Source organism: Mobula hypostoma, chromosome 1 (assembly GCF_963921235.1).
Source record: "Mobula hypostoma chromosome 1, sMobHyp1.1, whole genome shotgun sequence".
Lineage (NCBI taxonomy): Eukaryota > Metazoa > Chordata > Chondrichthyes > Myliobatiformes > Myliobatidae > Mobula > Mobula hypostoma.
In genome coordinates, this window is record NC_086097.1 from 105,695,635 (window position 1) to 105,709,027 (window position 13,393).

Here is a 13,393-nt window from a genome sequence, read left to right on the forward strand (position 1 = left end):
GTTGACTGCTGAAGACATCTCGGTGAGAGAGAGGTCGCGGCGACTGGCCCCTGCAGACATGGAGGACATAGGCAGGGTGAGTGTGGGTTATAGGATCCTGAACAGGCGCACCGTACCTGACCAGTATGCGGTCACGAGGGTCAAAGACGCGCTGGTCTGTCTGAGTGGTGCGAAGTGGTTTAATGTGCGGGATCTGAGGAGTGGATGTTGCCAGATCCTAATGAGTGAGGCTGACAAGGAGAAGACGGACGTTATAAGTCCCCTGGGATCCTTCCAGTCCGAAAAGATGCCCCAGGTGATATCCGGAGCCCTTGCACCTTTCCAGTGGGGCATGAGGAAGACGGTGGGGAATGTGGAATTTTTTGGAGTTTTGGTGTATTTGGATGATCTCCTAGTATGTGGATCTGCCTCGGAAGAATATGAAGCGAGGCTGTTGCAGGAGCGGTTGAGAACTAAAGAGTTAAAGCTTTCTCTGGACACGTGCCAGGTCTGGCGAAGGTTGCAGCTCATGAGTGACTGTCTCTACGGGATCAAGTTTGAAGTGAAGACGGAGAGACAAAATTCCCAGCAGAGACTGGAGAAAGTGATCCAGAACCGGTTGGAAGACTTGCAAGTTGGGGAAGACAAAGAAAGCTGTCTGACTAAGGCCAACAGAAAACCAAGAACCCAGAGAGGGGAGTTTGACTACACTTCCGAGGAGGTGAAGCAATTGCGGATAGATCTTGGAAGAGGGAAGCGGACGCTTGAAGGGAACCTGAAGATGACCATCCACAGTTTAAATGAAGTGGAAAACCTGAAAGTTGACCTGGAAGAAGTTATCAGGAAGAAAAAGCTGGAGATAAGTTCAGTGGACACTAAACTGGAAGCTGAACAATCTTTAACTGCTGCTTTTCAGGTCAGGGTGGAAGAAGCTGGTGGAGTAACTGCGTCCCTGATTGAGATGGCCAAGAAGCGTGAGTCAGAACTGCTGAGACTGTGGCGAGAGTTGGAGGAGTCCAGGAAGAAGCTGTCGTCTCGATTACAGGAGGCTGAAGAGGCTGCAGAAGCAGACCAGGCCAGGTGCTCCAGCATGGAGAGAACCAACCAGCAGCTACATTCAACGGATGATGAGATGGAGGTGTGGTAAATGCTGCCTTTCGCTAACTTCCCCTTGTTGGGTGAAGAGACTCCTGGCCCTTCTCCCACTGAGTCAGGTGAGGAGGGTGGGGTGCTAGCTGTGGGCAGCCTGGGTTACTGCAGGTCCCTGAAAGAGAGACGGGTGCCTGCACACAGGACAGAACGCTCCGAGTTGCAGTGGGGGTACGAGTGAGAGATTGGGAGAGGAGTCGGCAAGCAGACCCGAGGTATCCCTAGTAGTGTCCGAGCCTGAAGGGTTTAGGTGAGGGGGTACGGAGGTCTCAGAGGATTAGGAAACTCCCAGATGGGTTGGCCTATGTAGCGCCTGGGGAACAGGGCGTAAGGTCTACTGTTTGGGGAGCAAAGTCGCTGTTTGTACCTGGATTGGGTTTTTGTGTCTGCAGGAAGGGTTGGCAAGTTATTTAGGAGTCATGACTAAATTGGGTGGGGGGAGAGTGTAAGGGTTTCTTCTTTTATGTTACTGCTAAGGTGAATAAAATGGCTTCTCTGTACTGTTAACTGCTGAGGCAGTGGTTCTCTATAGCAGCATGTTTGGGTTATAATTAGTAATAACAGGACTTGTATTCATTTGCTAACCAATTGGGATAGATGCTATTCTTTCTGTCTGTGTGAAAGCTGTTAGTTTGCACGGGCTTGGGGGAGAAGGTGCAAAGAGGATGAAGAGAGAAGACGTGGCTTGAGGAGACAGTTGCCGGACCCAGTGGGCCTGGGCTTGGGGCGGGAGCCCAGGGGCCGACGACGAGCAAAGGAGGATCAGTGAAAGGGAATTCGTGAGCTCCAATGTTTGTGCACAGGACATGTTTATGAGATTATTGGCACCTTTTATTTGTTTTCCTTTTCTTTTATTTCTCTACTAACTAAATAAATATAAAATCTCAATCGTTTAACAGCACATTGTGGCCTGAATGTTATTTCGGGGCACTGATGTTACACAGGGGACACAACACGCAGCATCCACCCAAACGAGTGCTAAAGTTTGGCCGGGTGGGGGGTGCCACCCCCGAGATCATGCCACTAGGCAAAGCGAGTGTTACATAGGGTTTTAAATGAGAGATGGTGCTTGACAAATCTGCTGTGGTTTTACACTTTGGAAAGGTCCACAATGAAATGTCCCATAAGAAGTTATTAAACAGAATTGAAGTACATGAAATTGAGTCACATAGACATAAATTGAAGATTGGATCATGGAGGCGTGAATTGAGGATCAGATCATGGAGGTGTGGATTGAGGATCGGATCATGGAGGTGTGGATTGAGGATCGGATCATGGAGGTGTGGACTGAGGATTGGATCATGGAGGCGTGGAATGAGGATCGGATCGTGGAGGCGTGGATTGAGGATCGGATCGTGGAGGCGTGGGTTGAGGATCGGATCGGGTTTTGGACCGTCAAGGCGTGGGTCGAGGATTGTTTACGGGGTAGACAAGCAGAAAAAGATTGAACAAGTCTTTTTCCGATCACAAAATGGACCAGTTGGGTGGCAGATCAGTGCTGGCCTTTAACAAGTTTTATCAGTGAGGGTGAGGGGATCAGGTGTTTGCTAGTGATACAAATCTCAGTGGCAGTGCGGGCATTGGGAAGGATGCAGAAAGGCTTCAGAGACAAAAATGTGGCAGGTAGTAAACCAGAGATTTTTTTGAATAGTGAGAATTTTTTTTCTCTTGACACAGAGAAAATTCAGAGCAAAGTATTCTCTTTACACTGACTACTTTCCTCTTCCACTCACAACCGTGTCAGGGTCTTAACATTGACAATTCTGCTAAATATTATGTTGGCAGCAGAATGTATGTCTTTACTTGCAGGCTGCTCCCAGCACATCCTTGAGTGTGTTGGTTTTGAATGTAAATGACTCTTTTCAGAATCAGATTTGTTATCAGGTCTATTGTAGCATTATATTAATATATATAATGTTAGATTAAAAATAGTGCAAAACAGAAATAATATTTATAAAACAAAAGTGAGGTAGTGTTCATGGGTTCAATGTTCATTTAGGAATCATATGGCAGAGGAGAAGAAGCTGTCCTGAGTCACTGAGTGTGTGCCTTCAGCCTTCTGTACCTCCTTTGACGGTAACAATGAAAAGAGGGCATGTCCAGCGTGATGGGGGTCCTTAATGATGGAGGCTGCCTTTGAGGCACTACACCTTGAAGATATCTTGGATGCTTTGAAGGGCTAGAACCCAAGATGGAGCTGACTAATCTTATAACTTGCTGTAGGTTCTTTCGGTCCTGTGAAGTTTCTGAATGTTTTAGTTGACAAACCAAATCTCCTCAATCTCTTAATGAAGTATAGCAGCTGTCTTGCCTTCTTTTTAGCTGCATCGATATGGTGGGACCAGGTTAGAGCCTCAGATGTTGACACCCAGGAATTTGAAATTGCTCTCTTCTGATCCCTCTGATCACTGAATGTTTTGATGTACATGCAATAACTCTGAATCTAAGGTTATCTCTCAGTCTCCTTCATTCCAGGGTATCCAGTCCCTCCTTATAACTCAAGCCTTCCAGAACCGGCAACGTCCTTGTGAATCTTTTCTGTACGTTCTACCTACGTTATCATATTTTATAGTAAGGTGACTGGAACTGCACAGACAGTATTAATAGATACATTCTCACCAACATTTGTACAGCTCTAAAATGAAACCCTAACTCTTGTACTTAGTGTCCCATCCAGAGTAGGCAAGTGTGCTATACACTTTCATCTTGACTACCTGTGTGACCACTTACGGAACCTATATACTTGTATCTCAGAGTATTTCTGTTCTATAGTGCTGCCCATGACCCTGCCATTCACTGTAAATATCTTCCCAAAATATATTACTCTGCACTTGTCAGAGTTAAATTCCATTTGCCATCTTCAGCCTACTTTCTCGATCCTGTGGTAACCTTGGACAAGCTTCTTCACTGTCTACAACGCCACCAGTTTTGGTATCTGCAGACTTTCAGATCATGCCAGTGATATTTTCATCCAAATCATTAATATATGTGACAAACAACAGAACTCAGCACTGATGCAGAATCAAAGACCTCCACTCTAGGGGTGAAAAAACAACCCTCCACCACCACCCTCTGACTCCAATGAAGAAGCCAAATTTGTATCCATTTGTAACCATGAGATTCTGCAGATTGCTGAAAATTCAGAGTAACACCTACAAAGACTAGAGGATCTCATCATTCCTGATGAAGGATCTCTGCCTGAAATGTCGACTGTTTATTCCTCTCCAAATATGCTGTGTGATCTGCTGAGTTCCTCCAGCATTTTGTATGTGTTACTCTCTATATCCAATTGGCTAGCTCACTCTGGATCCTAGGTGATTTCACATTTTGAACAAGCTTATCATATGCTGAATTACCTGTTGTAACTTTCCCCAGTACTGATGTCCGGCTCACCAGGCTGTCATTTCCTGGCTTGTCCTTGCAGCTGCTGCTTGTATAAGTGCACTATATGCAGGTACCTCACTTGAGGCTAAGGAAGATACAAAGATCTTTACCAGGACTCCAGTGATTTCTAGTGTCCCACAAGGTCCTGGGGTGCACTTTGTCCAGCCTTATGCACCTCAAGATCACTAACCCACCTTGGGGTTGGTGTAGGCAACAGTGGGATTGACATAGGGACAGAATGGCCTATTCATGTGGTTGTATTGATCAGTGGGATTGACACAGGGACAGAATGGTCTATTCATGTGGTTGTATTGATCAGTGGGATTGACACAGGGACAGAATGGTCTATTCATGTGGTTATATTGATCAGTAGGATTGGCACAGGGATGGAATGGCCTATTCATGTGGTTGTATTGATCAGTGGGATTGGCACGATGGAACAGCCTATTCATGTGGTTATATTGATCAGCGGGATTGGCACAGGGACAGAATGGTCTATTCATGTGGTTATATTGATCAGTGGGATTGGAACACAACAGAACAAAAACTGGGTTAGGGACGAGCCACTGAGCCATGCAGTGGTAATGGGAGTGAGATGTCAGAAATTTGTTTGTCTCAGTGCACACTAGGAAAATTGTGGACGTGGTGTTCAAAGAAATATGACAATATCACCTATGCTTCTTTACCATATTTAGAGATGATCATGATCAGTGGATTTCTCTTCTGGATTCCTCAACATTTTTGGCAGAATTTTGAGGAATCCAGAAGAGCAACTGCTGAAGAGAAGAGGAGACGCAGGAAGGGTCCTACTACCCAAGCGCCATATCTCAGATATTCCCAAGTCCCGACTGCTTCAGAGTCTGCAGATCCAGAATTGGCCTCTAGAGTCACCAATAATCATGCTGTCACTCCAGAGGTCTCTTCTTCACTGTTGATCTTCACAGGCGAAGAACCTGCCATCAGCATCATCAGCGATGATAAATTCAGGCTAGATATTTTTCACTGTAGGGGTGCTGATGAACCCTAACAAATCATTGGAAAAGTAGTTAGTCCAAGAAAAGGGTATCAGTATCTTAAAATAATATACACAAAGGACAGGGAACTATGCAGTAGTTTGTTAATGTAACTAGGAGGATGAGAAGGGAAACTCAACTTATCAGGTCAGGGACTCATATGAAAACTGAATTAGAAGACAAATGTGTTTTTAGTTGTCTTGAGGAGTGCAGGAAGTGAAGTGGGTGTCTGATAACTGAGATTAAAATTGGTCAATGTCCATATAGGTACTTCAACCCACCTACACTAAACCCATTTGCCCACATTATAAATTGTCTCCAGTGCCTTGCCTAGCGAAGTTTCTGTCTGTCCTTCAAGCATAATTATATGTAACTCTGTTGTCACCTCTAACAATACATTCAAGATTAACAGCCTCTGCTTTTATTTAATAAAAAACATGTTTCTCATCTCTGTTTTAAAAGATAAAGGACTCCTAGCTAAGATGCTCTTATCTCTCACATCTTTCCTCAGCTTCCTTTGCCCCTGGGAAAACAAGTTGGCAATTGCTTGCTATTAGAAACAGGAGAGGAAAAAAAGAAGCAAGTTGAATCAGAGTGACAAGAGTAGGGACACGGAAAAGGGTGGTTACCTAAAATGGTTAAGTTCTATTTTGAAGTCCAGAGGGCTACAACATGCCCAGAAGGCTTGTGTGGGCCACTTTTGGGGTGACGTAAGAGGTGAAGGGGCAGTGAGGTCAGAATGAAAATGGGGCCGAGAATGGAAGAGGCACGGGATCTACAGTTGGTGGGATCTGGACCAACTCACAATCTGCTTCAAGCATTCAGCAGGTCAAGCAACATCTGTCGGGGAAGGATTTGTTGATGTTTTGGGTCAAAACCCTGCAACAGGATTCAAACTGCCCACAGCTCCTTCCCGCATCCCTACAGATGCTCACAACACGCTGGAGGAACTCAGCAGGTCGGGCAGCATCCGTGGAAAAGATTGGTCAATATTTCGGGCCGGAACCCTTCGTCAGGACTCTAGAGGGAAGGGGCAGAGGCCCTATAAAGAAGGTGGAGGAGGGTGGGAAGGAGAAGGCTGGTAGGTTCCAGGTGAAAAACCAGTAAAGGGAAAGATAAAGGGGTGGGGGAGGGGAAGCGGGGGGCGGGACAGGCAGGAAAGGTGAAGAAGGAATAGGGGGAAACACAATGGGTAGTAGAAGGAGGCGGAACCATAAGGGAAGTGATAGGCAGCTGGGGGAGGGGGCAGAGTGACATAGGGGTAGAGGAAGGGAGGGGGAGGGAATTACAGGAAGTTGGAGAATTCTGTGTTCATACCAAGGGGCTGGTGACTACCTAGATGGTATATGAGGTGTTGCTCCTCCAACCTGAGTTTAGCCTCATCATGGCAGTAGAGGAGGCCATGTATGGACATATCTGAATGGGAGTGGGAAGTAGAGTTGAAGTGGGTGGCTACTGGGAGATCCTGTCTGTTGTGGCGGATGGAGCGGAGGTGCTCAACGAAGCGGTCCCCCAATCTGAGTCGGGTTTCACTGAAGTAGAGGAGGCTGCACTGGGAGCACCGGATGCAAAAGATGACCCCAACACTCACAAGTGAAGTGTTGCCTCACTTAGAAGGACTGTTTGGGACCCTGAATGGTAGCAAGAGAGGAGGTGTAGGGACAGGTGTAGCACTTGCGCTTACAGGGATAGCCTATAGATGCTGCTCAGTCTACTGAGTTCCTCCAGCAATTTTTTGAATTGTTAAAGCAGGATTGTTATTTTGGAAGCTCAGGTCACCCTTGCAGGTTGAGCCAAAGATGTTCTGCAGAGTGGTTACCCAATCAGCATTTGGCTTTGCCTGCTGTCGAAGAAGTGCAGTTCAAGCACTAAATGCAATCCACTAAATTGGAAAAAGTGCAATTGCTGCTTAATTTGAAAGAATTATTTGGACCCTTGGTCTTTGTGTTCAGTCTACAAGGAAATTTCTGAGTTACTTGTGTCAGTCACCTTAACTCTTCAAAGCTCTCACATTTTCATCTGTCTTTAGTCTTTAGCTTCCCACATTGCTCCAATGATGCTGAATTCACCATTCCACTCTGGCTAATTTAATTGGCAACAGCACAAGAAAAAAAAAACTCACTGTTTACATTCAAAACTTGTAAGGGATACATGAGACATAGACATTTTAATCAGAGTAATTTTGAAAGATCTTGAGGGGAAATAACAACCATGAATATTTTGATAGCACATATCCCTTACTAATCTTTTGTTGAAAAACATTTAAATTCTTTGAATCTGCAAATCTCTGTCAAGAGCAGAAAATAGTTATGCATCTAGATTATAACTTGGTTGAATATTTATATTCAGATATACAATGTAGAATATGGATTTTATTTGTAATCTGTAGTAATTTTGCTTTTGCACTGCGCTGCTGCCACAGACAAATTCCGTGTCACCCAAGTGATATAACTAATTCAGGAAACAAACAGGATGAGAAGCTGGAAAGTTATAAGATATTTAAAGCAATTGATCAGTAAATAGTTGCTTTTGCTGCATTGGGAGTGAAATGCAGAGCAGTGGAATATATGGAGACAATTGTGAACAATCGTTCTCTGATGCAATTTGTCTTTTAACCCTGTTCTATCAATGTACTTGCCTGGGCTGAATGGTCAGTAGAGTGAGGTCCTGGATGATTTACAGGATCCATTTGACTTTAGCTTGGCATTGATCAGTAGGAGAAAATCCTCATCTGCAGGGAGAGTGAAAAGGGTATCTTGGGGTGTGGATGGGCCTTTCCAATTTCCTTGTTTTTAGTCAACTTTCTAATTATTTTTCTAATGCAAATGATCAGTATTGTTGGTTAAGGATATCAGTGGATTTTCTTATAATTAAAACAAACAAGGAATTATTTAAAAATGGAGGGAATAGGTGTGTTGATACTGTGAGGATTTAACCATATCAGTTGCATAGCCTGTTAAGAAAAGTTTTGAAAAACTTTTGTTAATGATAACTGATTCGACACCAGTTTACTTAAGAAGTAATCATCCAGATGGAAGTGGTCTGACTCTATGGGCTTTTTGTGTCTGCAGATTGTACACACCTTTTACAGAAGACACGGATAACATTGGACAGCGTGCTGTAAATTCCATTTTGAACACTCTTATTATGATCAGTGTAATTGTGGTGATGACACTGATTCTTGTACTCCTCTACAAGTACAGGTGCTACAAGGTAAGTATGTGCTACAGATTTCCTTGATTTGTAAGGCACATGTTTTGTTATCCCCTCCGAGAGAATGAGGGGTATAAACTGTAAGCTGCTTCTATCAGGGGTTCCCAAGCTGTGGCCCAGGGACCCCTTGGTTAATGGTAGGGGTCCATGGTATAAAAAAGGTTGGGAACTCCTGCAAGAGTTATCTCCAAAAGATTTTTCTGGTTGGTGGTGGAGACTGGGTTAAATCTTGAGGGTGAGGGTGATGTCATTGGTTTACAGCAGTTGCACATATTTAATCTTCATAGAATGTGTTGAAGCTGGTAAGGCCAGCTTCCTCTTGTGTTATCTTCTCTGTTCAATGTGTTTCCTTAATCAATGGCTTGTATTTGTTCACATCAGTGTTACCATGTGCTCACCAATCTGTCTTTCAACTATTCTGCTGGCCTTTTATGTATCCCTGAAGACTAGCCTGCGTACTAACCTGTGGAGTTCCTTGCTTCATTTTCTTTTCTTTCTTCCATTAAGCACCGTTTTAAAAATCTCTACCTTTTTAATGTGTCCTATAGCTACTTTATTGTGTTAAATTTTCTAATGTGTCCTCTTGTAATGCAGTTTTGGACATCTTGCTGTTGGAAAAGCTATCCAAATCCATGTCATTGTTTCTGTGTTCAATATTGTCTCGGGATCTGCTGCCCCTGCACAGGAAAATTTAGCAAATGTATTTTTTCTGTCCCAAATCCTAATAATTTCTGTTTGTTAATCAAATTGCCCTAGCTCAAGTCCTGGTTTTTATTCACCTCTGTGCCAGTACTTTGCTATACTGATGTTCTGCTCAATTCTGGCTTTTATTTCTGGTTTAGGTACCATTTTGTCCACTCAAGAGTTTGCTTCTTATCTATCCTATGTTTCTAGTTTTTTGGAGACGAAAGAGGATGTATTGAAATAATTATAAAAACATTTATAGAATATTCTTTTCTGATGGGAGTAATCATTTGAATGAATATAGTTTGTGGGAAAGATGACTAGTACATAGAGCCAATATCGTCAGGACAAGGTAAACCAGTGTTGCAGGTTGAAACCAATTTGGAAGTGGGTGGACTTCCAGGGTGAAATGAAGAGAAAGAGTGTGTGCTGGTGCCTTATAGTGCCAACACCTTGTGTTCAGTCTTGACCTCAGGTACTTTCTATGTGGAGTTTGCATGCTCTCCCTATGACTGTAACTTGGTGAATCATTTTTCTCCCACATCCCCAAGATGTGCAGGTTGGTGGGTTGATTTTCCCTGTGTGTAGTTAGGTCAAGGGGGAGTCAGGTGGAGATGATGGGTGTGTGGGATAGAATGGATTACTAGGAAATGGGACTGACGAGATTGCTCTGAGAGTTGGCATGGACTCAATAGGCCTCTATATTGGAACAAAATAAATGAAATTTCCCCTAGTGTAGGTGGGTAGCAGGAAAACTGTGATGGGAAAGTTGTTGGTAATGTGAGAGAGAATAGGTTGCAAAGAAAAAGGTACTGTATATAATAGGAGACCCAACATGGGCTTGGGGTCAAATCATCTCTTCTGTTGTATGAAAGTATGAGAAATATTACATGAGAATTTGAAAAAGTAAAGAGCAGTTTGACACCATAAATTTGATATTTATGGGAAGCATTCACAGGTGGTTGTAAGCTCTGTGATAATGTGGAGACTGGTGAACTGTAGGCTCATGTAGATGATGTAGTGGCAGTAACAGTCACCAAACTTAAACGAAAAGGCAGGTGGAAACTGCATACTCTTGGCTAAAAGGAAGAATAGTGACATGATAATGTCTTCATTAATGGTAAACATCAAAATCATATGTGGATAAAAATCTCAAAGATGCATGAACTACTGTTGTGATAACAAGGGAGATGTGGGAGCGTGGAGTGAGGCAAGAGCAAATCTTCAATTATCTCCTCACGTACCCTGTGACGGGAATAAAGAACCAGCAGAGATGGAAAACACTTTGGAGTCCAGTATTGCTATTAACTAATAATATTTATTAGTAACTATGCAATACAGTAATATAAGTGTAGATAAATCGAACAAGTTAGCATAAGTAAATCAGTAGGTGTGGAAATATATGTGAAAACCAAGCTTCATCAAGTCTAGGGGTAAAAAGATACAGTCTTACGATGATGAGTAAAGTTCAGTTCAGTTAGTGGTATTGAGTTGAGTAGTGATGGGGAGAGAGAGGAGGAGAGATTTGAGTCTTCAGGTGAGCTGACGCCGTCGATCTTCTCGTTGTCCTCTGAAATCCTTTAAAAAGTCACTGACTATGACCACAACAAAGGGGACTAGTTTTCTGTGGTGGAGCTATCACCCAGGCAAGGGTGGACACATGGACAACTCCCCACCAGTCAACCCCTTTCCTTTTCACTGTAAGAGCCACTGATCAATCTGCCTGATCAATCCTCCAAAAACCCACTTTTTCTGCGGGCACAACAAAGCTCATTCAGTATCCAAAACATGTGTCTGAGGTCTATATCATCTGACCTCCTATTTTATCTTCCCGTACTGAGCATCAGCTGTCAGTCAAATAACTTCTCCTTCCTTTGTGTAAGAAATGTACAAGCAAGCAAATATCCTTGAAGAAAATACAAACAATCCATGAGCAGTCTTCATCTCCCTCCCTCTCTCTCTTTTAAAACAAGTTGTTGGTGTTAAATAACTCTCTCTCTCTCTCTCTTTTCCAAAGCACAGTTCATAGGGGTAATCGAGCACAGTTCATGGGGGTAATTCAGGACCCCGTTACACCCCTTTCTTCAGAAAAAAGAATTTTTGACGAAGGCGAAATTTTTAGTCTAAATGTAAATTGCAGAGTTTGAAACAATACATGTATGATCATCAGATGACAGCAAAAATATGTACAATTTCCAACTTAACATCTGGATGAGCAATCAGCGATAATATTGTCAGTACCTTTCACATGTTTGATTGTCAGATCAAATTCTTGCAATATCAGACTCCAATTTAACAACCTTCTATTCTTACCCTTTATCTTAGTTAGAAACACCAACGGATTATAATCCATGTAAACCACAAGTGGTCTCTGGGTGACAGAAAGATTTCGAGGTTTTTTTTTTGAACAGAGGTCTCAAAATGTTGCAAGGCCAGAATAAGTGCTAGTAATTCCTTTTCAACAGTTGAATAATTTCTTTGAGAAATAAGCTACTGAGTGTTCAATGTCATCCACACCCTTCTGTAACAGTACTGCCCCAGCAGTTTCGTCACTAGTGTCTGTTGCTATCGAAAATAGTTTTGAAAAATCAGGTGCTTTGAGCATAGGATGATAACACAGGATGGTTTTCAGACGTTCAAATGCCTCCTGGCAAAGGTCATTCCATAAAAATCTTTCACTCTTCCCTAGGAGTTTTGTTAGGGGGAGAGCGATGTCAGCAAAGTTCTTACAAAACTTACAATAATACCTAACCACTCCTAAAAACCTACTCAAAGCTTTCTTGCCGGTCGGAACAGGAACCTCATCAATAGCTTGAACCTTGGCCTGTACAGGAGCCAGTTGGCCTTGGCCCACCACATAGCCCAGATATGTAACTGTGGCATCACCAAATTCACTTTTAGTGAGGTTCATGGCAAGATTGGCCTTGGGAAATCTGTCACACAGTTTTCCTACAGCTGCAATATGCTCTTCCCACGTGTCATTCCAGACCATTAAATCATCGATATAAACCCCTGTGTTTTCTAAACCTCTAATCACAGAATTGATCATTCTTTGAAATGTCCCTGGTGCATTTTTCATCCCGAAGGGTAAACCATTGTGCTCATACAGTCTAGACAGTGTCACAAATGCTGATATCTCTTTAGCCCTCTCTGTCAAAGGAACACCCCATCATCCTTTTAACAAGTCAATCTTAATAAGGTATTTAGCCTTCCCCACTCTATCAATACAATCACTCATTCTCTTTCCTTGTTCTTTCTTGTTTCTAATTTCTTCAACCATTTTACTTCTCTCAAAGTTCACTCTGTGAAGATACTGTTTCATGGGCTGGGCTGAATTTATAATGATGTAATGCACTGCACCTGTGCACCGCTTCAAAATGCCAATTAGTCCTTTCACTTGTTTTTGAGGTTTAGGGTCCAACTGATGGACCTTATCAGTAATCTTTTTCAAAACAATGGAATCTGACGTCTTGGTGAGATTAGATTCAGTAGGTAAACATGTTTTTCCATCCCATTATCAGATTCCACGACTCCATTTTGTTCCATAACAATTCTCCCAGCTGAATTCCAGCAAACAAGTGTTTTATTTTGATTCGACCATTCTGTAAACCCTCCTTTGCAAGGCCACAAATCTTAGTAAATCCCTTCCAGAATTTTAAAACATAATTAAGCACACTGACACATGTTTCCAAATCAGACCATAGTTCTCTGAATAGGGTCAAAGGTCCTTTTGGCCTGTAACTGGACACAGGTTCCAACAAACTACCCTCCAATGCCTTCTGAATCGAATCTCCAACAATAAATAAGAGTAGGGGAACCCTCTCGTTCCAATTTTTCCCATTTCTCACACAATATGCTTTAATCATGGTCTTAAAAGTTGAGTTGAAGCGTTCCAAGGCTCCCTTGGACTCCGTGTGATATACAGATGATACCATGTGCCTAGCTTCCAGTTCTCTAACTATCCCCTGGAA

At 42.9% G+C, this 13,393-nt stretch overlaps 1 protein-coding gene across 4 annotated transcripts in view; it reads left to right on the plus strand.

Annotated features, from left to right (window-relative positions):
• Nucleotides 1–13,393, plus strand: part of LOC134349770 (presenilin-1-like) — a 137,599-nt gene that overhangs the window by 54,750 nt on the left and 69,456 nt on the right. For all 4 annotated transcript variants that reach the window (XM_063054641.1, XM_063054632.1, XM_063054622.1 and 1 more), the window contains one exon: nucleotides 8,597–8,738. In XM_063054641.1, the coding sequence (XP_062910711.1) occupies nucleotides 8,597–8,738 (142 nt within the window). The remainder of the gene's footprint in view (nucleotides 1–8,596; nucleotides 8,739–13,393) is intronic.